This window comes from Thunnus albacares, chromosome 17 (assembly GCF_914725855.1).
Source record: "Thunnus albacares chromosome 17, fThuAlb1.1, whole genome shotgun sequence".
Classification (NCBI taxonomy): domain Eukaryota; kingdom Metazoa; phylum Chordata; class Actinopteri; order Scombriformes; family Scombridae; genus Thunnus; species Thunnus albacares.
The window spans coordinates 11,371,741-11,399,710 of record NC_058122.1 but is presented as its reverse complement, the minus strand read 5'-3'; the positions used below and the strand labels follow the sequence as shown (position 1 = coordinate 11,399,710).

The following is a 27,970-nucleotide window of genomic DNA, read 5'->3' as shown; positions in this document are numbered from 1 at the left end:
TAACATGGTTGTAATAATTGATTTATTACAGTAAGGGATCTGCTCACTGCTTACACAAGCTACAAAACAACTCTTCATATAAAGCCATCGTTCATTTCGAAAAGCATCACTGGTCTCAATACTTCAGTATCAAATCTAGTGAAGCACAGACATTCTTTCAGAAATGCATGATCTCAAAGTTAAGTTTTTAAGACATCAATAGAAACATGTAAAAAAAAAAAAAAGAAAAAGAAAAGAAAATCTCACAAAGCATTTTTTCCAGGAGCAATAAAAGTGTTTATGTGAACTGAACGGCCATTCACAGCGGGCCTGATGGCAAAGTGTGGACGGTATAAGTTACTCATAAACTGTAGTTCACATTGAATGTGTCCAGAGACAAAGTATGGATAAATGGTGGATGTCATGGTAACAACACAGGGTTAGGCTGAACTCACTTTCAGAGCGGGATATTTATCAAAAATGTAAAAATATACACGATATATGATTTTTATATATATGTACAGCACGTTATAAGAGAATCTCCTTTAAAAACTTTCCCATTTAAAGCCATCAGTGTGTATTTTCAAAAAACAAAAGAAATCATTGTATGAGGAATGAAATGGTGTTTATCTGAATTAAAGATCATTTAATTATTAAAAATATCACAAAAATTATATGTAAGGAAGTTATTAAGAGTGAATATCTACACAATTAAAATCATTACTGTCAATGTTGAATTAAATGACCTGAAAGTGAATTTAACTCAGTCCTGTGTCAGGCATAATAAGGGGAAAAAACAAGTTAAACTGGGGGATAAATGATGAAATGATTGTCAGGCTGGTTTTACAGCATGTGCCTGGTCCTGTTATCGTTCTACAAGAAGACGCTTCAATATTTTAAATGTTAGTAGAAACTTTTAAAAGGCAGATAAGCAGACGGAGGAGCCGGTCATTAAATTTAGGGTGACGATCAAACTCCTCCACCTTGTTTCCACAGGCACCAGACTCTGACCAGCAGGGACTGTCAGGGTCCACTGAGAGCACACACACATGCACACACACACACACTCATGAAGGAAAGTATGCTCACATACACACTGGGCATGGCTACACACACACACACATACACGCAAACACACATTGTCATCACGGTCCAGTTCTCTTTCCTTGGCATATACATCTTTCATCGTTAGTAGCACATTATACATATAATATGTGTAATATAATAACATGAAGAGGAATAATAAGAAGAATACTATATTTCACAGAAAGGCTTGAATTTGTCTGCAGCCAATAGTTAAACTGTCATAATAATACAAGGATTTTAAATTCATTCTGATATCTATAATAAAAATCTGTGTGTGTATGTGTGTGTGTGTGTGAGAGGGGAGCTGAGATGCCCTATAGGTTGCTGAAGAGTTCATTTTTCTTGGTCCAGTCCATGGGCGGGGCTCTCTTGTTGGAGCGCTTCTGGTGGGCGCGCTCTTTGACCTGCTGCAGGGTCAGGTTGAGAGCTGGGATGGTGTTTGTGATCACCAACTGAAGAAAAACAGAGAAAATTGCACGTTATACTTTTAAAGATGCAGCAGTACATCAGGATTCTTGTCACGTAGGATATTTTTTTCTGTGACGTACCTCAGGTGGGGTGTTTGTGGGTGGGGTTGTGAGCGAGGTGTTGGACGAGGCGTTGGATGGAGAAGGACTGACGGACAGCTTCGAGTCCCTCTCTGCCTCTTTGGCCCCTCTACCGTTCACCTGGAAACACAAATACACTTTAGCATCACTTTATTACATTTGCTGACATATTATTAAATGCACAGACAACACTGTGAACCTTATGTGAATGTGAAACTACAATATCATCCTTTTTTCCAGCCTTGGTGCAGTACAGGACCTCACCACAGGGAGGCCGCCTTAGATTTGAGTTGTTCTTTTTCTATGTGTGCCGAGAAGTGGCATCAACAGTCTGACTGTTTTCAAACATGCCTGTTTAACATATAGTTTCATAAAATCAAAAATACTGTAGTACAAGTATAAAGTAATTCCTAAATAGTTTCCTTTTGTTTAATGGCTGTTAAACATGTCTGGTAATCTAGGAATCACTAATAAGAATTATTTAATACATCTGTGAGCTTTTATTGGCATTTATTTGAGGAAAAGATCATCAAAGTTCCTGAAATCAGCAAAAGCACTTTAAATTGTGCTTTCTAAGTATACTGAAAGTATCCTTCCTGGTTTATTCACTCATCATTTCATTCAGTCGTTTTCCGGCACTTTCAGCGATTTCCAGCAGTTTGAATGAGCTCATAAGTTTGCAGGACAAGCACTTTAAGCTCCTGCAGCCTCAGTGAAAGTGGCTCCAGCTCACTGAACAATAAGCCTGTAAAACCTGTTAAAACTCAACCATTTTTAATCCGCTGCTCCTCTAAAGGCCGCACATTTCACCTCGTGGACGACTTCTGCTTGACCCTCCCCTTCTCCTCCCAGCTCTGCAACCTTTTAACCAGCATGTGTTATGCAACAATACATGGAACGTAGACCTTCACAACTGCACATACAGTCCCTGAGTAACGGGAAGCCCGGGTCAGGCTTCACTTTGCATATTTGGCCAAATGCCCGAGCAGACGGAAGGCAGCCACGGTCACTACAGTTTCTTTTAGTTTGTGTTGTGATGTCTTCATACAGACCAGGAATTATCTCCTCTTATCAACAGCGATTTACATAAAGGTCTAGTGTTGTCACCTGGGAACTAGAAACTCTGGTAACTGGAGAGACCCTTAAAAAGTGTTCCTGTCACGCCACCAACAACTAACAGGAGCTTACACACAAACACACATATAGTTTCTGTTTTTTTAAGTATACAGTATAGGATTAGTCTGTGTGTGTGTTGCCTCTTACAGTAAGTGGTAGTCAGTGTGTCTCTTTTGAGTTTACGCCCAAATACTTCAGCAGGATTAACATGAAGCTGCTACATTCTCTACATCTCGCCTCAAAGCAACTAAATCTGCTGGATGAATTTAGTTTTTTATTGCTTGCCTTGGTTAAACACTTTCAAATAATTCAAAGTTAATGGAGTACTAGCTGGGTGGGGCTTTCTACAAACTGCAGCACCACACAATGAACACCAGAAGGTTTTAGACAATTGCAGGAAAGTCTATCCGGTCCACGTACGCCTCTGTGATTGATAACTCACTTCACCAGCGCCTGAGTTCTCTAAAGTGGCAAACCGACCCTGAAAAAAGCCTTCAAACGCAGTTTGACCTTGGCCTGCTGGGTTTTCTGTGCCACAAGAGGAACTAAAGAGTATTCAGAGCAGAAGGCTTGACTATTATTGACCTCCTCTCTGCCAGGAAGGAGAGGCTCCATCAGTGAGGAGGGAAGTAGCTGCTGTGTGAGGCTGACAACTTCAAAGTCCAAAATCCCACTTTTGGCTTTGGACTAAAGCAGATTTCCAAAGCAAATGATATTTCTAAAGACTTTTAAGTGTTGTCCTGTGTTTATCTCTCTCTAGCTGGTGAATCTTACCTTCTCCTCCATTCCTCCATTAACGACAGGCTCGGGCAGCAAACCTGCAGACAAGGAAATCACACAAGAATCAGTCAGGGAGTCCAAAAATATACCTCAGTTTGTCAGCATCAATGTCTCACTGTTGCTTGCTGTGATGATACCTTCACTCCTTCAGTCCTGAACCATCAGAGCACAGAGCTCCACTCTGCTAGATCAAGAGTCTGCAGCTCACCTTTCATTCCACTAACACCTACTCTATTACATAGCACATGTATGAGCAGATCATCTATTATTCACACATGGTTCATCTTCTATGAGATGTTTACTGACGCTGCTTAGCTGCTGCTCCTCCGATGAATCCATCCTTCTACATATCAAATAGCTGCTGCCTTGAGCTTTTATGTCATAGAAATGCATTTATGTTCCTGGAAAACCATGTTTTCTCACAATACAGATAATATCTAAACCTCAAATTAAGAGGTGGAAGCTACAGACAGACATCCCGTCATCACAGACATCTGTCACATCCCTTACCTTCCATCCCTCTGCTCCTCTGCACAGCCGAAAGGTGTTTCTAGCTAATGATGACCTATTACAGGAGATAGCAGCTGCTGCAGGACTTAATCTGAGATTCGAGTTCTGCTCAAGTCTATGCAGTATGTGTGTTTGTAAGTGTGTGTGTGTCTCTGACTCTGAGAGGAGTCCCAACTTCAGCTCCAGGCTGAGAGGCCACTTGGAGCCTTGGAAACCAAACAAAGGCGCTGGCCAGAGAGAGAAGGCGGTGTGTCTGTGTGTGTGTGTGTGCATGTGTGTCGAAGTTAACAGTCAGTGTAGGCAGGTGCCCTCGTGAGTGGGCAGCATGTGAAGTGCAGGCAGTTACCTGGGAAACACCTCACTGGAATCTCTCCCTGTAGGGCGTTATTTTTTTAAATCTGGGAGTGGAGGGCGACGGAAATTCTGAAACATCTGCCTCTCAGTTCCTCTTTTGCCCCGCTACGGTCCACGGCACAAGAGAACACAACACAGGTCATGTCAGCCACATGCCTGCTAATAGATCTAACTAATCTATTAATAATCGACTGAGAACACTTGGACAAATCTTCAAGGGATCAACGCCAACGAGTGTAATATCTCAAATATCAACTGAAGAAAAATCAATTTTTTCTGTTTATTTTGCATGCTATTACTTCACCTAACAACTCTGCCCCAGATACGGAGGTAGCCATGCCAACAGCTGGCAGCACCATGTTTATATGAGAGGTCTCTAAGCAGACGACACACACCACCTGCCTGAGGATCAGCCGCAGGGTTGTGCAGGGACCTCCGCTCCTCACACACAGAAACCAAATCACAGACTGTGCTAGGGCTCCCCCTGGTGGCTCTCGCAGCTACACCAGGACCTGAATCCCCACCACCTCCAGGGCTGCCCTTGAATTAGTAATGTATCCATTTTTTTAAATAATATTTTCCCTTTCATAATATTTTTTGAGTGTAAAGTTACACTGTAATATAAAACTTCAATGAGCTCTTCACAAACAACACTGTTACTCAGCGCAATCTGACTGTGATCTGTCGGATCTGATCTATTTAGGTCTAAAAAATGAACTTTCTCCGCAGGGCATCAACACGAGGGGGGCAGGAAATGGATGTGCTCAGTGTCCGTCTCTGTCTGTCTGTGTTTCTTGGCACAGAAAGAAAGAACCAGAGACAGAAGAGAGACTGAAAGGCAGAGCCAAGACACTGTGTGACAGACTTTTAATCTGCTGCTGTTTAGTGGAGACAAAAAGACAGCAGGAGGAGACAATATGTTGTCTGTAGTGTTTACAAAATGTCAATAACAGAGACTGTTGACTGACAATGAACCTGGAGTGAAACATTACGAGATAATTGCAGTCATTCACTCTTTTCCTGTCGGATTAGATAGAAAAGTAACTGCTTCACAGTGACAGTGAAATCTTGTTGCTTGTGCGTCCTCTCACCGGTGAGGTGCTCCGAGGTGGGGGCCACTCGGCACTTCTTGAAGAAGGCGTCTGTGTCGGGGTCCACCACCAGCAGACGGGTCTCATTCCCACCTCCTTTAATCATAGCCACCACTTCTGAATGCGTCTTCCCCTCCACTGACGCGCCGTTCACCTGAGGAGGAGGAGGAGGAGGAGGAGGAAGAGAGAGAAAGAGATTCTTTTGTTTCTTTTTTTGGGCTGTCTGTCTTTGTTCTCACACAGAAGTGAACAAACTGTTTTATCACTGTCAGGATTTCTGTCTCAATATTATCACTTTGTCTGCCAGAGTTTCCCGGAAAGGAAATCCTGTATGCACACACACATTCCTTCAACCACTAACTTACAAAGAAATATTCACAAAGTGCTCAGTAGTCTACAAAATAGTCCCAAAAAAAGATTTTTTTTGTTTGTCCTTTCAATCAAATTATATCCATCATGTTTACATTTTTGACTATGACAGCTGCAAGAGACTTCCATACTCAACTTTCTGGTTTACAGTAACTCGACATGTCAGGTGGCTCCCTCCCAGACCAGCTGAGTGCTCTGGGATAAAATCACCATGGGAAAGCATGTGAGAAATGTCTCCAAGGGTGTGTGTGTGTGTGTGTGTTTGTGTGTGTGTGTGTGTGTGCGTGCTTAGGTCATAGGGTGGACCTGCACGTCTAAGCCAGTCCCACAGAGGAAGCTAGACAATAGCTGCTTGGCCAGTAACAGCAGTAACAATGGCTGTCCGCTCCCCACAAAGCCCCGCTCCTCAGTGGGTGGTGTGGCTGTCTGGGGCCCTCTGGGGGACTGAAAACCCCTCTGTAGACTCGCACTAACGCAGACCCTGTAGTCCTTTTAATCCCTCAGCGTTGTCTGTCCTCATCCTCTTCATTTTACTCCTGTTTCTTGTATTTTCCACACAGTCACTCACACGCTCTGCTGTGAAATGCGGTCATTCGCCTGCCGGGTAAAGGGTGACGTGTGTGATAGTGCACATCGGTTGGCCACGTTGCTGCTGTGATTTACCCACGTGTTAAAAAATTGCTCTAAATGAGTCAGAGATTTGTTCATTGTGAGTCTCTTCTGTTTTTTTCTGCTTGTTAAATAACACTGGAGGTGTGGTTGTTATATCTGCTAGAGGACAATAAAAAGGCGGACATGTGATCTGTGGTAATCTATCCCTCACATATTAGGGCTGAATACTGTATTGTGTTGTTGAATACATTGTTGCAACTATGATTTTCTTTTTTTTATATAAATTTTGGAACTTTTATCAAACATTTTAATAACAAACCAGAACAAATTCTGCAGATTTCCTGAGTTAATTTAGGTCAAAACCGCTGCAGGTGACCAATAAAATTGAAATTCTACTTTTTTGTAATATATATGTTGTAAGATAAAGGAAAAATTATGCTCCTTCACACATGCCTCTCAGTTGGTCAGTCTACACACCCCAGACCAGCTAAGAAGCTGATTATTCCAGTGTCTCCAGGGGGATTTAAGACCCCACACAGCGGCTGTTAGTTCACATCACATTCATCTTAACACACAGTTAAGTTGTTAAAGTTGTTAAAAGATCCGACCACTTCTCTACTTATGAGTACAACATCAATCGGTTCTGATTGACTTAGATAATAACTTTAAAGGTAGATGTTGTTTGTTATTTAGGTACTTTTTGTGGTGAAAAAAGTAACTTGTACTGTTCTTAAAACAGTGGATAATTTATTTTCATGTTAAAGGGGACATATCTTGCACATTTCCAAGTTTATATTCATATTCTGGGGCTCCACTGTTACATCTTTGCATGATTTACAGTTCATAAAGCTCATTATTTATTGTATACTGGCCCTTTACACAGCCCCTCAGTTCAGCCTCTGTTTGAAAAAGGCTGTTTTAGCTCTTGTCTCTTTAAGTCCCTCCCTTCCGATGAGCACACTCTGTTCTGACTGCAAAAGCTGCCCCTTGGCAGAACAAACAGTAGTAGTGGGATTTCACTTCTTTTTCTCGTTCTTTACTCAAAATATAAACTTCTCAAATGCATCCATACATGTTCGAGCCTGAATATGATCCGAAATATGAGAGTGGACAATGCAAACAATCTGTGGAACAACCTTAGCAACACAGGCTATGAAATGGACAACCGTTTGTGGGCATGTACAAGCAATGCCATGTCATCACAAGGAGGAAGTAGAGATAACTTTGCAAACTAAGTGTTCAGAGCAGGTTGAGGCCCTGGGAGCATTTTTACATACGTGCACCTCAAGTTTTGGAGATTTGACCATGTTTAACATAGACATCCGACATCACAACAGTGTAAGTTTAAAACCCAATATCTGGCTACAGATAAGAATGGAAATGATGAAACAATAAGGCCACACAAACAAAATGCCACTGTTTTTGAATATGAATGAAGCATGAAATTGTTTGACAGTTGTGAAAGTGCTCTGGTGAATGTAAAGTTATCACATCAAATACTTATAAAATGAATTATTTGAGCTCAGGAGAAGCATGAACAGAAAATAAACAGGCTATTATCTCATACCACACTTTATACACACTTGATTACACAACACACTATTCTTCTCTATTTTTATCCCTTAAGAAAAAAGCTTCTCAGAACGGAAATATGGCAGAACTATCAGGATACACTATTTGCATGGATATTTTTGGGTGACTTGAAAGGACTCTGACCAGTTACTTCTTATAAATATTGCTTTTAGGGCAGGTAAAGAAACAAGAAACTTTAATTTCCTTTTAATTTCCTTAAAACTGCCCAAAATTTCTTGTGCAAATATTAGAAAATCAACTCATCTAATCTGGTTTTTAGCAGGAAAAACAGATAATTTTCTTAAATGAGCACCTTATTACATCATACTGAATAGCAGCCCTGCATGGTCTCACAGTGTTGTAGCATTAACTTTATTAAAGTACCTGTACTATCCTGTCTCGGGGCTGTAGGCCTGCCCTCTCTGCTGGAGAGTCCTCATCCACAGCTCGGATGTACTGGCCAGGCCGCGCCCGCTCGCTGTGCAGGTTGAAGCCATATCCGTTAGGCTCTCGCCGGATCACGCAGAGACGTGGCCGCAGTTCAGTGCACACCTCCTCCTGAAAGAGGCCGGAGGAGAGAAAACAGATATGTTAATACGCTGCATGTGACAGGCATGAATACACCAAAACATTTCAAAATACCTCAACCATGGGTGTCTGTTCTGGAAGGACAAGAGGCACAAAGATTACGGAGAGCTCCAGAGAATCGTTAACCATGAATATGAATCCGAGGTTGAACATGCAGGTTGCTGCTGCATGCTGATGTGTTGTGTGCTGTGTTTTTCACAATCATGAGTAAACTATAGCTACAGTTTGACTCCACGTGACTCTTACTGCTCGCCAGGAAGGAAGAGGGTCTTGGAAGGAGAATGGGAGCATGTGATTGGGGGTCTGCTGGGATGGTTTTGTGGAGAATTTGGGGAGGGGTGGCAGGGGTTAGTCTGCCTTGCTCTGGCCTTGCTGGCTTGAGGAAGGGACCACTTCCGGTGAGGTCGGCAGCCTTGCTCGATCCAGTCTCCGAGAAGGACAATGGAAGCTGGGCGTTGACCTCTGACCGCCTCCCCTCGCCCTGTCCCGTCCAGTCCCGTTCTGGGATGGCAGGAAGAGTTAGAGCCGTATTGTCATCCAGGAAAAAACTCTACCTAAATCCCAGAACCTCCCTTCCGTTGTATGGATGAAGCAGTTTCTTTATTTAGCAGAGGGAGCTTTAATGGCTTTGTCATCAAAGAGGTCAAAACATGAGAGTACGGAGAGAAGCACAGGAGACGGCACTGGTCAGAATAATCTTTGTCACTATGACCGAATCAGACCTGACACTCCCTCTACATCAGAGCGGCTATGTCCTCCCGCCCTCGGTCAACTGTACACTCGAAGACAATGAACCACCTCTATAAATAAATCGGTGTGAATGAGTCACTTTCTACAGAAAATACTGGCAGGAGGCTGATTGATTAAAGATAGATAAAAACACCAGTGCACATAGATGAAGTGTGGACATTATAATAAGTGAGGCAGTGTGACTCAACATCTTCTCTCATGTACACATAACCTACCAATGAGTGACTGTCACTTCAATGTATTACGTAAGACAATTGTTCTAAGCTAACACCCTTCCCACCTCTGCCAAAAACAATTAACTTTTTTCTCTCTGTCTCTGTAGACTTACCGAGAAGCAAGCTTATCACATTTCCAGAAATGACAGAAAACATGAGAATGGAAAAAACTCATTCATCAATGTAACTAACACATGAACACACTTTGTAAACTTTGTAACCCAAATACCAGAGTGTGGTCATTGAAAACTGGGAACTTCAGAAGTCATGTGATAACAGAAAACTGCACTCCACTCTCCAGATGTTCTTTGACCACTTTGGGATTCAGGACACCAAAAAGGGGGACAAGGCCCTGTTTACACCCGGCATTAAAATGCGTCTTGGGTGATTCAATCCCAAGATGCATTGACAGCTGATCACTCAGACCACATTCAGAGGTGGTCTGGACTGCATGTGGCCACATCCTTTTAGCGATGTGTACACGAATGTGTCCTGTGCCCCATTAAAGGACCACCTAATCAACTGACGTCGTCTGTGTAAGTGGAAGTACGTATTCATTGGCATACCAACGGTGTCGTATTCAAGTGTGAAACAACAAGAAGCCACAATAATAGGCAAAGTGGACTTGAAACACACTGTCTGATTTCCATTTGGGCCAAAGAGTTCTGATTTTACCTGCGTGCCAAGGTCTTTGCAAACTTCTTTTAATTTCCAGCAGACTAGGCACAGGAAGTGCATTGCTGTCTTCCACCGGTTAAAAACGACAACGCATTTGGTCTTTGCAAACGGAAATGATGTACGTGTTTATTTGTACAAAGAATGGGAAAGTGAGATCTGATCATAAGTGGTCACTTGAGATGCAGTCTAATGCCAGGTATGAAGTGACGCACTATCCACTTGTGATTGGATCACCCAAGACGCATGTTAATGCCAGGTGTGATAAGGGCCAGAGGTAGTGCTCACTCGCTGCTGTTTAGCAGTTTAGCAGTTTGTTTTTACTTATAGGTTTTAATTTATCTGTTATTAATATAATTTAATTTGGGCAAATAATGAGTCTGAAATTAGGTTGGATAAGATGTTCTTTCTCTAACAGGCCATTTCTGTATTAAGGCAGAAAAGCATAATTTTTATATAAAAACATGACCAAATCTAATACTTTAAAGGATTTGTTAACATTTTTGGAAGTACTTATTTGCTTTGCCATACTGCATGTTAGATGAGAAGATCACTCTCATGATTGTCTGGTAAATATGAAGCTAGAGCCAGCTTAGCTTAGCACAAAGAATGGAAACAAGGGAAAACAGCTAGCACGGCTCTGTCAAAACATCACAAAATGTGCATTATCAGCACCACCAAAAACCTGTTGCCAGGCAACCAGTTGAGAGTTACCGGTCCCAGCCAAGAAAGAACCCTGCAAAAAACGCCACATGACATGGTGAATTGCCGTTTTTACACTTCACTTTTTGTATGAAATGTAAAAACATTTCGCAAGACAGTGAATGAGCATGTTGAATGTTGAACTATTTTAAACTGCCATCACTTTACCACAGGTCATACCCTAACATCAAAATATCTCACAAAAAACTTAATGGGAAATATTGCACAGTAACGGCAGCTTTGCTAGCAGCTGTCTGTTCTCATCAGTCATGCAGATTGACCGTCTTTGTGTCCGTCTCCGTCAAGAGCCAGCTGAGCAGCAGGCGTGTGTGCTTAACATTTACTGTTCTGATCACACGAGTTGCTGATAAGAGCCCTTCAGCGGGAGTTTCATCATACTGGTGCTGATTATATAAAAATGCTTGTCTTGATTGCTCGTCACTCACCCCGTCAAGTGTTACACCCAAGCTTCAAGTGAAACAACCTTCGTTTATCAGCTGTCTTTTCTTTAGTTAATGTTTAGTTTCGGTGCTGTAGGCTTTTCCAACTGTATATTTCTGACTTTCTCTCCTCTGAAAGCCTGGAATTTAGCTCTACTTTAGCTGTGTGATTGCACAGTAATGCATGAAGTCTGATGTTCACCACAACATATTGCTGAATGATCAAGGCACATGCAGTGACTTACGTAACTCTTAAAAACAGGAACTCATAAGCAAAACAGGACTATTGGCGGTCACTAGCAGTCAAGTACTATCTATGATTCATAATTAGTTAACCATGTGCCCCGTTTGGAAACCCAAAAGTGCCATCAACGCACGCTGCAGCCCTGCCATCAGACTCACTGACTCATCGGGTGTTCTGGCTGACGTTAGGCACCCCTGCGCAGGAAGACAGGGTGAGAGAGGCTCTGGCAGGGACAACAGAGGAAGGTTTGTGTCAGAGAGGAGTGGAGGGCAGAAGAATCTCCACGCACGTCTGCAATCTGTGGAATCTGCTGAACACACATGAGCCAAGAGGCTAAGCAAGAAGGACACAGCGATTCATTCCCACTACTTGTCAAATGTTTGTGTGTGTGTGCGAATTAACTTCCTCGTTAACTTTCTTCAGGTGTTTGTGTGCTTTAAGTTAAAAAAAAAAGACAAAGCATTTAATGCCAGTCAAGACAACAAATACAATGCCAGTCCTCCATAATGTCACAACTGATACATACTGTTAAGAAATGGGTACATAAAAGGACATTCAGGGGACGTACTGTAAACTACAAACTGATATCTTACCTCCTCCACACACACTATCAGCTGAGGCCAGTGGCTCATGCAGAGCGATGCACTGGACGACCTTATCAACACACAAAGCTCCCTGATTTACGCTGTGAGTAAAACTAAATATTTGTGTCAGACAGACTCAGACTTGTCCTGAAGTCAAATGAATTCAGCAACATTTGTATACTTCCTCTCAGCCTCTCTATTTTGTTTAGAGTATTTCCCAGACCCAAAAGCATCAGCTAGTTCATGCAATGTGGAAGGAAAACATCGATTAATTCATCTACTTCTGTGACTTCCTCAGATTTAGTTTGGTTACAGTAAGTCTACCGCAGGGCTGTGAAAATACTAGACTTCCTCACATAATGTGATGGTTGTTCCAGTATTTTTACTACAACATCATCTCACCTTTATAAAGCTCTATTCTTGCTCTAGGTTTTTGTAACCATGAAGCAAATAATTTGAAGTACACTCAATGTGATGTAAGATCTTGTCACTATTGTTAATATTTCAGACCGTTCTCTTTAAGATCAAAGTCGCATAGTTCTCTGTTGTGTGAAACGTTCTTCTCTGCCCAGAAAAACAGCGTTTTGAGATGAACACATTCTGTCAGTGACACAAACTTTCCCTCTGAGGAGGGAAGTGTTGAACAGGAACTGTTGACACATCTTCCCTCAATATGCTTCCCTCTGCGCTGGCTCAACTTCCTGACATGAAAGAGAAATCAATATAAAAACACACCCAAACATATGAAGAGAAACACATATACACACAAGTATGGCATCATGGGAAAAAGGGCTTTCAATTGGTTAGAGGATGAAGAGTGTGAAAAAAAGTGGATAAATTGACATCTCAATGTCTCTGGAGAGATGAGAATGACATCACTGTGTTTGACATTAACTAAAGGAAGCCAGGCGTTAACGAGTCGCTCTGAAATGCTGACTAGGGCGACGATGAGGCAAATCTGACACGGATTAACTCGTCACTGTTCCCCAACATAAATATAAGCTATAAGACGACACTCAGACTCATCCCGTCTAAACCTCAAACATACTGTAAAACAAGCTGAACCTAGGAGGGGGAAGGAGGGAGGAATGGTGAGCTGAAGAAAATGGAGGCTGGAAGCACAATTAACCAATCAGTTTCAGATTAAATATTAGAGGTGCCAGCCTGCAATTAATATTTGCATCCATTATCTCTGCTGGATGGAGGAAGAGGAAGGAAGGAGGCACGAAGACAGTCTGACAAAGCCTGGAAATACACTACAATAATCCAATATACGGCTGCTAGTAATTCTTATTTTCATCATTGATTCATCTGTTGTCAATCAATTAATCATTTAGTCTATAAAATGTCAGAAAACAGTGATGAAGGCTTATCACAAGGCCTGACTTCAAATGTGCATGTTTTGTTCAACAAACAGTCCAAAACTCAACAATATTCAGTTTACAAATTATATAAAACTGAGAAGCTTGAACCACTAAATTTATTGATTAATTGGCTAATTGTTTCACCACTAATCCGACTAGAACTGCAACAATTAGTCGATTCACCAATTAGTTGATCAACAAAAAAATAATCAACAACTTATGTAATAATCAGTAATTGATTTATCGTTAAAAAAGTCAGATGCTTGCTGCTTCCATCTTCTCAAATGTGAGACATTGATGTGAAAATGTGTTTCTTTGTCATATGTGATAATAAATTAAATATATTTGGGTTTTGGAGTTTTGGTCAGATTAAACAAGACATCTGAGGATGTCACATTGAAGTTGTGGGAATTTATAATAGGCATTTTTCACTGTTTTCTGGCAGATGAATCGAATAAAATAATCGTTAGTTGCAGCCCTAAATCCAACTAACATATATCATACCGTCTACCAATCAATATCTTATCAATACCAAAACAGTACACTATCAATATACTGGTGCCAGGTGCTACTGTTTATATTAAATCAATGCTTTTTGGATTTAATAGTAATTTATTTTTCAGTTGTCTGTTCAGCTTCACTCATACAGATTTGAGTTACTTTGAGGCAAACGTGTATCTTTCTTTCACTACAGACATTTTACCTCCTGAGCTGTTCTGTTTTAAGACAGATTTGTCTTTCAACAGTTTATGGCTCTTTAAATTTTGAATAATGGGGACAATGGTGGCATTCTGCACTTTGAAATTATATATGAATATGTATATGACTATCTCGCAGTACAGCCTACTAGGTATCATGATACTACTGTATTGTTATCTTGGGTGATATGAGTTAGACTGTGATTCTAATGTTGAACTGACTATAAACTTTACATTTGAGTCAGTGATACATTGCTTGGTATCAACTTGTCCACTGGTGTGTTAATATTCAACTACTGAAACAGTATAAACACTGACCTGGGAGATACAAAGTTTAGTAACACTGGACAGTTCAAATACCAATTTCTGCAGAAAGTACTATTGCATCATATTTTGTTACTACTGAGACTAATGTCTATTCTACCTACATACTTCAGCCCCTTTCATTAAGATACACCCTCCTTCAGGCTACTAATGTATGAGTGTAGTTTCTATCTCCACAGACTTTGAAAGGCTTTGGCAACGAAAAATAAGCAGTTGCTTTGAATACCAATTGCTCCAAAACAATACCAGGGCACATTTTAATATTCTCAAAACACACTTGTGAGTCACATGGCTGTCTCACGAAACTCACTGCATCTGCTGCTCCGGCACACAGTTTTCTCTGTGTCTTTTTAAGATGCAGAGTTCACAGGTTCCCCCCTCAGAGGTTCATGTAACCCTGTTTTAGCCTTGTTTCTGTTTTTCCTCAGGAAACTGAAATAACCAGGAGATAAGATAGCGAGGCAAAGTTCAACTTACAGGCCTCTGACACAGCTGCAGCACCTCAAACTACATAAATAGGGAGTTGTTCCTGCTGAGGATTTAACCTCTATGCGTCAAAATGAAGTGCTGAATTTAAATGTTGGTTTATCAGTCAGCCAGTCGGTCCACTAGTGTGGTCCAGACTGACATATCTCAACAATCACTGAACAGATTGCCATGAAATTTTGCAGAGACATTCATGACTCCTAGAGGATGAATCCTGATGACTCTGGTGATCCCCTGATGTTTCCTCTACCATGTTCACATTTGCAGTTTTTGACACCATCAGGTCAAAATGTTAAAGTCTAATATTTTGATTTATAGAACTAATGACATCCCCATCAGCCTCAAATGTACTTCATCTTTGGTACGTGTTAGCAAATGATAGCATGCTAAGATGCTAAACTAAGATGGTGAACATGGTAAACCTGCTAAACATCAGCATGTTAGCATTGTCATTGTGAGCATGTTAGCATGATGGAATTAGCACAATTAGCTCAAAACATCACTGTGCCTAAAGTACAGCCTCACAGAGGCGCCAGCATGGCTGTAGACTTGTTGGAAAGTCTTTACTCCCTGGAATGCAACAGTGAATATTTAACACACAAATTATAGCACAAAACATTTTTGTAACCAAAAAGCAATGTTTTAAAATTTAATGGTAAGCCCAGAAGTCATTTTTCATCATGCAATTGATCTTTGAACATAAACTTAATGGGTCATGTGACGATTAAGGGATGAGATTGGTTACTGTAGCCTCAGTATTGCAGCTAACCAAATTATTTTGTCTCATGTTACCCTTTAGTGAAAACAAAAACAGCAAGGGCACATGACACAGACTTGAATGAGCCCTTAAATAAAAGTTATTAAATGTCAACATTTACATGGATATTGCTGCTGGAAAAAGGAGCACATATTCCTCATTCCGCCTTCGAGGTATCCACAGGTTAGAGTTTGACAAGCCAGAATGATTGATTTGCATCTTCTAAACCCTCCCAGGGAGTACTAAAAAGCAACCAACTACCTCCATAATAACCATCCATCATGTTTATCATCCTCTGACTCCGGAGCCACCGGAGATTTGCATCTGCTGGGCTCTCCTGCTGATTCTGTGCGACAGAGCTGCAACGTAGCTGCGAGCAATTCAGTCACTGGCATGGAAGGAGCAGTCTGTGCTATATATGTGTGTGTTAGGAAGCGTGTGTTTGTGCTTGTTCGTGTGAGAGAGAAGTCAGAGGCTGCAGCTCTGCCACTCAGACTTCCAGTTACTTCATATTTTCCCCATGCTTGGCCAGGGGACTGATGTGTAACTACAGGCCTTAATAAAAGGAGCACACATAGAGTGTAGGACATCTATTACTGTCGGCTTGTTTCATTCCTGCACAGCTCCGGGCTTCTGACGCAACTACTCTTATTGTTGGACAAAGCCAGGACAAAAAAAAGAACTGCTTAATTGTTTATTATTACGTTCACGCTTCACTGACGTTTTTCAGCTGTTCTTCTTCTATCCAAACAGCTGCTTTTGGCTGCTGATAACACCCAGTAAACTCACAAGTTTTGCAAATCATCAACTGAAACCTGTTACACCCAGCTGAGATATGTCATCTGAAGCAATCTCTCTTTCATATAGGTCTACGTCTTTCTCCTTTTGCTGCTTACTTCACGCCCCCCTCCCCTCGTTCTAATAAGCAAGGGCAGCTCTCCCATGAGTTCGGCTTTACGGGGCCTCTTTGATCAGTATAAAGAATAACCACTAAGTGACACACTACCAGGCACCACGGTTATTCAGTGACATGACAAATCATTGGCTTTGCAGTCCTTGTGATTGTCATGTGTAGTTTTGAGGGAGATTAACAGCCTCAAGGACAAACTTAATAAATGTTTGATGGCCTCACCAGCGTAAACCTGGTGCCTTTTTAACCACCACAGCACAAGTTTTGTCCTCTTGAGTGTACGGAGCACACCACTCTCTCAGGCAGGGTGGGGGTGTTGGATTTCAAGCTGGACCATTGAACCAGCTGTGAAGCAGGCAGAGGGGGGGAACAAAGCACCCTACTGTCCCCCCTTCCATTTGAGGATGGGACAAACTGGCTCTACAAAAGACACCAAAGAAAGGTTCTGCCAAGGGTTCCCGTTACAATGGACTCTTTAGGGGGACGGCCTGAAAATAGAAAAGTAATGTCAGTCATCACAGCAGGGGTACAGACACTGATAAGACCAAATGGAGTGGTCTGGATTACCAGACAGGCCTTGCATCTCTGGAAGATCTGTGGAAATGGAGCTAGCAGATTCTGCCTTTACTCAAAGGTTGCCGTCATTAGACTGTCCACCATGACATCTTCTTTTTTTTAAACCCATGCATTACATCAGCCCAACGCCGACTGACAGTTTAGGTCCTATCACGAACCAAGGAGTCAACAAGTTTTATCTCCTCAGCCAGTCTTCCTGTCCCTGACCCTCCACCCCTGCAGACATGAACCCTTGCATCGGACCAACAACCCCTAACACAAGTTCCTCCCTCCCTTTTCAAACACAGCACAGTGATTGTAAGAAAATGCATTTAAAGAAAGAGGGGAAGGCATCACAGAAAATAAAGAAGTTGAGATACTGAAGGTTGGGTCTCACAAAGCAGAACCTCATTGTCATGTAAAAGCAGAAGTGACAATACGCTACGCTGTAGTCACACTCAAGATTACATTTACTGTGAGAAAACAGTTTAAACAACAGTAGTTCATTCAACTTTTAAGTCAGGGACCAACTAAATAAAATTAATTTATTGTCTAGTCACGGATGTTGGACTCATGTAATTCAAGTAGGAGCCAAAAAATCCCCCTCATTCAATTTGCAAATCTCTACATTTGCCTGAATGGTTGCGCACAATTCCCATTGACCTCATGTGGACATGTTGCACATAACTCTTTGTGGAACATGTAGGTGGAGGCCAATAATGATGGCAAGAGACTGAGAGTTACCAGTGAAGAAAAAGTCATGCCCTTTATTCAAAACGTGCCTTGCAGCTGTGTTGCATCATTGAGGCTACTATTAGTGGAAAAATTAATATATTTTCTCTGTGGGTGACTGGTAACCGCTTGCAATTATATTAACCAGTGAAATGTAAAATAATGAGTCAAGAAAGAAAGGCTTGTTTCTTTTTGTGGTTGCACAGGAAGTATCTCAACAGAGCAGCGAGCCATCTACTAAATGTATATTGATTATTTGTATTATCCAGAGAAATAAGAAAAGAGTCTACAGCCATGCTAGTCTAGTGACACTGTACATAGGCACAGTGGTGCTTTGAGCTAAAACCTGCTAACAATGACAATGCTAATATAATGAAGCTAAATAGGTATATTGTTTACCATGTTCACCGACTTAGTTTAGCATTTTAGCATGCTAACTTATGCTAAATAGCACTTCATACAAGTGCAGCTGAGGCTGATGGAAATGTCATTAGTTTTTCAGGAATTTAACCAAAGTATAAACAAAAGTATTGGACAATTTGAATACAAGTTTCACTTGATGATGGCGCTTGATGAAAAGTCATTGGAAAACCAAATCTCATGGCAATCCATCAGACAGTTGTCAAGACTTTTCAGTTGAAATCACAAACATCAACATCACTTTGGCGCTAGAGAAAAAGTCAGGGGATCACTGAAGTTTTTAGACACCATTCGTTATAGGATTCATCCTCTGGGTGTCATGAATGTATGTACAGAATTTCATGGCAATACATACAATGCTTTTAAGGTTTTTTCAGTCTGGACCACTGTGGTGGACTGACCAACCAACCAATCAACATTGCCATTCATAGAACTACACAGCTAGTGTGGCTAAAATACCAACACCAATTGGCAAATTGGAGCAAGGAGAGCCATTTTTATTATAATTGCAAACTTAAAATAGTGGGATATGTTGATCTTTACCTGAGCTTACACAGGTTCTGTTGATTAAGTGTAATTAAGCACATAAACAATGTACATTTACTTGTTCTGTCTTAGCCATAACCTCATGTATGGCGTCTCTGTCTTGTACGGTGGGAAGGGAGGTGGATGGCGGGGGGTGAGTCTATTTCAGGGCGAGCAGCGAGTCATTTCCCCCTCCACCCCCGGCAGGGCGAGGCCCTCCGGCTCATTGTCCGGCCGGGGTGGTGAACCTTTAGCAGCATGGAATGGGAAATGGAATGTGGCATTGTAGAGTCTCGGTCCAGCATCCCATGGGACCCAATCACCAACAACCCCACCACCCACACACACACACACACATACGCACACACACACACACACACACACACACACTGGGTTCAGGTTCCACCCCTGACCTGGGCCAGGGTGGCCTTGGCTGTGGTGATAGGACAGTGGTGCTGTTGTTTGCACTGGCGTCACTGAGAAGTTTCAGTGAAAGCGCTATAATTTGCATAGATGATAAATTGTAATAAACGGTCGCCATTGATTAATTCGTTCCGCCCCTAATCAATACCGCAACATATTGTTCTCTTGTGAGGTGGTAGAACTGTATCCTTCTTTTGTCCGAGACATAACTGTTATGCTTTCTGGCAGTTCATATGCCAGTTTATGACTGTGCGACATTTAAACGCTGGCACGTGTAAACATGTGGACATTAAAAAGGCTAGTATTGGGGCATCCTGGTGGCCTACAGGGGTTTAAACACTGACCATGCAATCGCAGCATCCCTCTTCTTCTTTTGCATTTCATTTCCTGTCATCGCTCTACTCTCTGCTTTACTTTAAAAAGGCTAATACTCAATGTTGTTTGGTACACACTGTTACTCAACTGTCTGTCAGATTTTGGAAAGCTGGAAGCACTTACAGTTGATACACACGAATAAATTAACATTTCATGGTTTTTAAGTCTTTTGGCATTTAGGTTATGATTTCAAATGTGTTTTCCTGTTTGGTTAAATACATTTTGTAATGCACTGGCATGACATTCTTGCAAAACACTGCAAATAACAGAATTGCCTGTGTGGTAATACTAGTGTTATCTTGGGCGATGTTTTGTAATAGTATTTTATTATGATTACCAAGTGATTCCCACCCAAAAGACACACAAAAACAGTGACTCTAATGAAAGTGACTGGATAGAAAAAATGTATGTAAAGTAAAGCAAATGTTTGCTGGTGCCACAAACATAACAAGATATACCAGTATAACTAAAACAATATATTACTATGATATGTAAAAATATATGAGAGTGTGATTCTAGTTATGTAACATTGCTGTATGACTTGAATTTGACCTTTTTCATATCTTTTACCTTTTTATACCTTACCTTTTTCAGCCCTACAGTTATATTATTTTAATTTGGCTCTCCTGGCTGAATGAATGAACTCGTTAGCTAGTTAAAGTCGATATTACGCAGTATTGATATTAATGATATAGTGATATCATTAAAATTTCCTATTACAGTAATTATTATTATACATTGTGATATCAAGATTCAGTATAGAGTGATATAGTAAGATTTCTGGAAGTTCAATTAAGGAAGTGTATAAGGATAAAATGACATTGGGACGTCTGTTTTTGCCAGAATTAAATGACAATCATTGCTTTTCATCACATTGATCTAAGTCCAACATTGCCTGAACTCAGTGGTTCCCAACCCTTTTGGCTTAAAACTGCCTAAAACAACTACATGTGAGCCTTTGTTTATTTGGGTTATAAGCAAAGAAACCTGTTTTTTAAAAATATTTTTAGAGGTCTTAGGACGTAAAATATTCAGCAATTCACACAAAAAAGGTAAGATTAGAACATCAAAAAATGTAATTTAATTTTGTGCAGTTTTGTGAAGTTTTTTCTTTCAGATCCTGTTAATTATCTTGTGACTCCCGAGATTAATTTAACGACCCCGAGGTTGAGATATTAAAAGGATAACTTCCTCTATATAAACGAGGCAGCAAAATCTGGGCTGGTAGACAAATTTCTATCATCTCACTGTATATCGACATATCGCCCAACTCTACCTCTCCACACATAAGTGTTACATAACACACTTGAAATTGCACTTTTAGTTTCTGATTAACAAATAAGGCAAAGGGAAACACGTTGCATTTATAAATGCATAAAAATCCTCGAGTCAAAACACAATGAAGCCCATGACACCCTCCACCCTGTCTTGTCATGTGGACCATTTCCCCTGAAACACACAGCCCAACAATCAACAAAGAGCAGGGAAGGGTGACTCCCAAACTTTCTCTCACGCACATGCAAACACACACATGTACATACATCGACGTGAAAACACCCACACAAAACAAATACACATGCGACGCATGTCTAAATGTACTGTTTGATAAATGTCATGCGACAGCTTGCGGCCAGTCAGACTGGTATAGAATGAATCATGATGTATATCTGATCCTGTCAGACAAACACAATGACACGCACTCCATTACCCAAACAAAGCCTGAACAATGCCTGGCTTTGTGACAATGGATTCAGTGATAACCAAATCAACAAACACAGCAAACTATCAGCTGGAAACACTGTTTACTTTGAACCATGATTCAGTGTCTGTCGCATGCTATTTAACCAGTGTCTTTTACATTTTATTATGTTATACCTCCTGTTTTCATGCAGCCATTTAGTTGCAACATTTGCTCAGATCAGTCTGTGTGATGCTGTGATGATTTATCCAGCCTTTCAGCCACAGTTTACTGTCCCACTATGAGTTGCTGGGACTCTCCCTGGCTGGGGGGAGGGGGGGGGGTGGGGAGGTGAGAGGAGGATCAAGACGACGAGGTGGGGGTAATCTTCCACCAAAAACAATGACAGGAAACCAGCACAAATGTCCTGGGGTCTGTGAACAGTCCAAGACACTGACAGACAGCAGCAGGCAGCCAGAAACACTGCTCCGTCCGTCCTGGCTCAAATAGTTAATAAAGGTGTGGCCACGCTGCCTCTAATGTATGACAAACAATCATAGAAAGCTGACGTTTATTCTATTAACAGCTAATCTTATTCGCAGGCTATTCTTGAAGGCATTACATCACTTGTAAATGAATGTGGACGTCATAAAAGTTAAAGTTCAACTCTCAAAATTCAAGTAAATCTGTAATTCTATCCAAGATAGAAATGCCACATGGATGGATTTTATTATCCCTTGTGGCAAAACCCTTACCTGAATAATTCCTGCCAATACTCATTCTGCCAGTTTGGGAGAAAGCATAAACAACACACATATTCACTGACTGGAACCATAAAAACAAATTAAAAAGACCATTGTCATCTCATGCACTGAGGGCCATAGTGTGGAGTATATACAAATATAGTGGGAATCCTCCCATACAACAGCTTGAGGATGATTTGTTTAGGGAAAACATGTTGTGCCATGCAGTTAAGGAACCACGCTTTCTATGTAAAGCCAATGGAAAAAAAAAGCCAAGCATGTGTGGTGAAAGCAGAGGGAGGCTTCAAGCTCTCTAATAAGTAGTTTTTTTTATGAACGTGCAGATTAAAAGGAGAGAAGTGACAACCGACAGAAAGGTCAACATAAAGTCTGGGTGTCCTCTACCATACTGTAAAATCATGCTGAGTGATACATACTTTTAGAGAGTCTTACACACACACACTTTTAGAAACACTTGCTTACGTGTACCAGATCTCATCTAACCATAGTCAATTTCATCTGACACAAGCTCTCTTCCTCTCCTGTAATTAGTGTTTAAAGACAGCCTTATGTAAGCAGTCAGCAGTCATTCAGCAAGACTTCCAAACACTTCTCACACTCTCTCGCTGGAATCTGAATGAATCACTCAACAAAAAGCAAGAGCAGTGTCGTAAGTGTAAATCCAGCTCTTGAAAAATAGATTTTAAGGGGTTTAATTTAACAAAATGGTGTGTATTTGTGTATGAAATAGTGATTCATTGATTAATCATTTGGTTTATATAATGGCAGAAAACAGTAAAACATGTATTACTTTCCTAGAGTTCAAAATGATGAGTTCAAATGTCTTTTTTGTGTGATCAACAGACCTCAACCCAAAGATATTCCATTTAAATTGATATAAAACTGAGAAACTGGGAAAATCTTTAGGTTTGAGACGCTGGAACCAGATGATTTTTGGTGTTTTTGCACGACTTCAAAGATGTTTTTCTCTGGATGAGTTGATGGATCTAGATTTGTAACACGAGCCGGTCACTGCTCCTTCACTACACTCATCAATTTGCAGAGTAAAGATTTTACTGCCTGGTAAATAAAAAAGAGAAAAAAAAGACGACCTTTGGACGACCAACTATGTGTTTTTGTGTGTTTTGTTCTGCGATGACGACAGCAGCTCTTCTTTTCTTTTCCCGGGCCACACTCCATGTTTTGACCTTCATCGCTGCTCGTTTCATTTCTCGCACCTCGCCTGCGCTGTCTCACTTTCGCCTACCTTCATCCTCACACATACATACACCCCGCATGCACCGCGCACACACACACACACACGACATCAGCGTAACCATGGCAACCTTGAGCGGGGCTCCTCGGCTTCTGGAGAGGGCGTTGCTCTTTCGAACCCTCTTTTGTGTCGCTTCAAAGACAAGGCCAGACGGCCGGCGTGCGGATGTCAGTGTGACTGCTAAACCAACGCTTTGTGTGTGTGTCTGCAGTGTGTGAGGGTTTTGTCAGTGTGTGTGTGTGTGTCACAGGCCGGGCCACAGGGCTCGGGCACAGGAATGCCGGACAGGATGTAGAGAGAAAATTCCAGAAACAGTAGAGTCAGTGCAAAACACACCCTGAGGTGCCTCTGACTGTAACATGGAGACACTGAAGACTCTAAACTGCATCCCTCGAGTCCAATTTACACACTACGTCTTCAGTCCCTAAGTAACTTCTTCAGCCCATTAAATCCTGGTTTTGTATGCACTATTCTTTGATAAACACAACCCTGCATCACACGTGAAAGAAATTCCCAACCAGGTTTATTCGTGCTGCTTTTTTGGCTCCTTACGTCAAACTCTGGGGAAATCGTAGAAATGAAAATCCAAGCGGTGAAAATGAGTTTGTTAGAAGCGTGATTGTTTGTTTCAACAGCACTTCCCTCTGGGTTGCGTGCCAGTGTGAACTGTACTGCCGCAGCTCCATTAGGCCATCTGTGGAGAGCATTGAGAGTAAACACGGGAACAATCGGTGTATATTTCTAGGACAAACAACATAACCCAGCCATGCTCAAGTGCATTGCACAAGCGCACAGCCTTTCTGTTTTCATGTGAGAGAAAACAAAATATCTCTTTTAAATACCAGAAACATAATTCCAAAATGCCCAGCACGCTCTGGATATGTGAAAGCTGTGATTAGGCAGTTATATAAAAAAAAAAAAAAAGGATGTAAGGAGGTAATAAGTGGTCACCTATGATAAATGTCAACTCTGCACTCAGCAGAGCTTCAGTAATGACAACGTGACATTTCAGCTGAGGAGACGGGACGTTTGTTTTTGAGCATCTGGGTTCATTTGAGGACAGAGTTTAGAGATAGACGAGTAAGTCCTGCTGACTAAAGCTGGACTAGTGAGGACTTTCTTATAAATAAAAAAAGTCTGAAGATGATGACCAAGCAGGCAGAAAGGAATTCTTTGTGCATTTCAAACAACTAAAACAGAAACAGTCAGTCTAGAGCTGCAACGATAAATCAATCAATAGATTAATCAATAGAGAGAAACTTAATTTGCAACTATTTTGAAAATCAATTCATTGGTTAGATCCTTTTTTTAAGCAAAAATGACCAAAATGTGATGCTTTCAGGTTCTAAAGTTTGAGAGTTTGCTGCTGAGTTTGTCTCACATGACAGAAAATTTAATATCTTCGGGTTTTGGTCTGAAATTGTGATGGACGTTTTTCACTGTTTTGATGTTTTATAAACCAAAATGACTAATGAAAAAAACGAATCAGAAGATTAATCTATAATGAAAATAATCATTAGTTGCGGGGCATTTAGTCAGTGAAGTCGATGAACAGAAAATTGGCAGACATTTTGATAATAGATAAATTGTTTAAGTTGTTTAGTAAGTTGTTCAATAATTACCGGTTCCAGGTTCTCAAATGTGAAAGTTTTCAGTTTTTCTGTGTTTTGTATCAGTATAAAGTGAATATTTTTGGCTTTTCGACTGTTTGTCCGACAAAACAAGACATCGGAAGACTCCTTGGACTCTCATAACATGCGATGGCCTTTTTTAAACTTTTCTAATGACATTTCATAGACTAAATTTAAAAAAAAAAAAAAAAAAGCAGATTAACTGAAGATGAAAATAATCTTTTCTATAAATGTAGCTAGGTTTTAATACCAGAAAAGAATATTTAATCTACGTAATGACATTACAATAACCAAAATGCCATATTCATCTCACTGTAGATATTATTTTAATAAATCTGCCATCAGTTCACCTTTAAGGTCAAAGTGTCACCACCTATCACTTTCAGGAATCATTAAAAAATGTACACTGGACATCTTTGTTTACGTTTTCACTGGTATTACATCATATAAATGCTGGTCAGAGATGGACAGCACATGGATGCACAGGCTGTTGTTTACATGCTGTTAGACGAAGAAGGAAGGAAGAAGAAAAAGAAATGACCGCATTAGGGTCTTTTTTTTCCATCTTTGTTTGTGAAGTTGTGAAGTGTTTGCTGCTGGTTGTGCACACTACGGCCACCTACAGCAATGTACCGAGCAGGAAAGTCGGACACAGACACAAACAGCCTCGGGGGTAAACATCCAGTGAGGAGGATGCAGCGAGGGGACACAGATGGTCCAGACTGGAGAGGACCCTCTTCTCCTCAAGTGCTTTTTAATGAACCCTGATCCTGAATTCACAGCCACACAGACAGCGTGGTAGAAGAAAATAAGGGCAGACACAGCAACAAGTTGCCTCTGCGGAGCGAGAATGTGCCCATAATGTTTTACAGAGAAAGATCAAAGGTCTGAAACAAATCATTTAGTGGTATTCATTCCTGGAAGATTCAGAAAAAGACACCAAACTTCTTCCTGTTGTTGATTGTTGTGGTTCGTTTAGCAATGTGAGATATTTATGGTCGCTTTTGCTACAATTCAAAGGCCCAACACCACGTCTTTTTTCCAAGTGTTGTTTTGTTCAGTGTTTTTTTTTTTTTGTTTTTTTGTTTTTTTTGCTCTTGCTCTGCTGCGGAAAGTCTGTCATTATTGCTGACTTAATGTTTAACCCTAGAAACAGCTGCAGGGTCCCTTTAATAAAGACAGAATCACATTTTCAAGTGATTGCTTTTTGAGCCACTATAAGCCAGTTGCAACAGGGGAAGAAAAATGAGTTATTTGGGGAGGGGTAGGGGGGGGGCAACAGTTTGACAGTGACAGAGGGAATCCTGGTCCAGTTGTGTTCCTTATTTTCATGATCCCAAAGCTGAACCAGGTTGTTTGTCCTCTCACCCACAGTATATGTCCAGCCAGCTGCCCACAGCCTGGTGGCTCTGCAGCAGGGAGCATGTGGGTGCAGCTGCCCATATTCACCATGTTACTGTCACAGAGCACCTATTCTTTCTAGGAAAACACTCCCCCCAATAATGCAGTCAGTAGGGCACTTATAATGTCATATTAGCATTAAAATCCCACTGACACTGTAAAACAAAGTGTAGGTGGAGGGAAGGAAACTTGTACTTGCACATATTTAACTTTGCTATATTTCTGCACTCACCTTCTCAGAGTTTATGCTCAGCTTCTTCTCGACGTGCCCGTGAATTTCTCCGTTACTCTCCGGGACCGGCGTGGACTCCCTGGGTGTCCCGTCCTCTTCCTCCACCTCGTCCCTCTTGGCGTGCCGCTCATCCCCGTTTTCTGTCCCGTCGACTTCCCCATCCACCTCCTCCTGCTCCACCACCTCCACCACCTCCTCTTCCTCCTCCTCTACCTCGTCCTCGTCAAAAGGTAACGGGACACCGTCGGTGACATACTCCCTCAGACACTTCATGTTGTGTTTCTTCAGCAGCTGCTCTGTGTCCGGGTCCACCACGATGAGCTCGAGCTGGCCCACGGTGGCACGTATCCGGGACACGACCTGCTGGTGGCTCTCGCTCTCCACGTCGTCCCCGTTCACGAACACCAGCCGGTCCCCTGCGCGGAGCCCCGACGTCTCTGCCGGGCTGTCGGGCTCCACCAGCCGTATGAACTGCCCGGTCTTACCTTTCTCCCCGTGGAGATGGAAACCGTAGCCGTTGTCCCCCTTCTCCAGCGTGCACAGCCTGGGGCGCAGATATTGGCTTTTGCTCGGCATGGTAGGCTTCACTCGCCTTCACACACACACACTGCTGCTGCTGCTCAACCTGTTGCTCGTTTTCAGTGAGAATGAGGAGCAGATTGACTCAGGATGCTGCTGAGGGGAGGTGTGAGTAAGTAAATGAGTGGTACCCCTTCAAAAAAAACACCCAACCCCCGCCCTGTTGGGGAGATTACTCCGTGGGAAATAGTGCTGCTGTTTCTCTGTATACGCACACTTTTCACTAACAAGTACAGTCTGTTTCGGGCTTTACACCTGATGTAATCCTCAGTGACACTTTTTCCAACGTGCTGACCCGGGGACTGAGGCTGATCACACCCACACAGCTCTCTTTCAGTATGCGACAAAAGTAGAAAAGCCACTCAGGAAGAGGGAGGTGCGTTCACGGAGCAGCCCAGCTGGCTGCCTCATGCAAAGCAGGGACGAATGGAGGAGTAAACACAAACCAAAGCTGTCCAGGAAAACACATGATGATGGGAAGTTTAGATGTTTGTAGTAAGGGTTAGCCTATGAATGCAAACACAGTAAATCTGGATGTTTTTAATTCATGTTTGAATAAAAATAACAAAAATATTTTATGTAGTATTTGTTTTTCGTGATTTATAGTTTCATATAGTTTTAAGTTTCACAAAGTATTTTGCAAGAT

General features: G+C 41.5%; 1 protein-coding gene across 1 annotated transcript; it reads right to left on the bottom strand.

Annotated features, from left to right (window-relative positions):
• LOC122967091 (Na(+)/H(+) exchange regulatory cofactor NHE-RF1-like) lies at positions 1-27,819 on the bottom strand. Its single transcript, XM_044331518.1, has 6 exons — positions 26,746-27,819; positions 8,402-8,575; positions 5,465-5,618; positions 3,504-3,547; positions 1,614-1,733; positions 1-1,517 (listed from the first exon to the last, which is right to left on the bottom strand). The coding sequence occupies exons 1-6, from the start codon at positions 27,319-27,321 to the stop codon at positions 1,380-1,382; spliced, it is 1,206 nt and encodes a 401-aa protein (XP_044187453.1). The 5' UTR covers positions 27,322-27,819; the 3' UTR covers positions 1-1,379.
• Between the last annotated feature and the right edge of the window lie 151 nt (positions 27,820-27,970).

What these genes read in the sequence shown, in the direction of transcription:
- LOC122967091 (XM_044331518.1), bottom strand. Translation starts at nt 27,321, where the DNA reads ATGCCGAGCAAAAGCCAATATCTGCGCCCCAGGCTGTGCACGCTGGAG. An exon ending in TGAGCATAAACTCTGAGAAG is followed by an intron (nt 8,576 to 26,745) that starts GTGAGTGCAGAA and finishes GGCCTCTTTCAG; the next exon opens with GAGGAGGTGTGCACTGAACT. An exon ending in CCACAAACACCCCACCTGAG is followed by an intron (nt 1,518 to 1,613) that starts GTACGTCACAGA and finishes GTTTTTCTTCAG; the next exon opens with TTGGTGATCACAAACACCAT.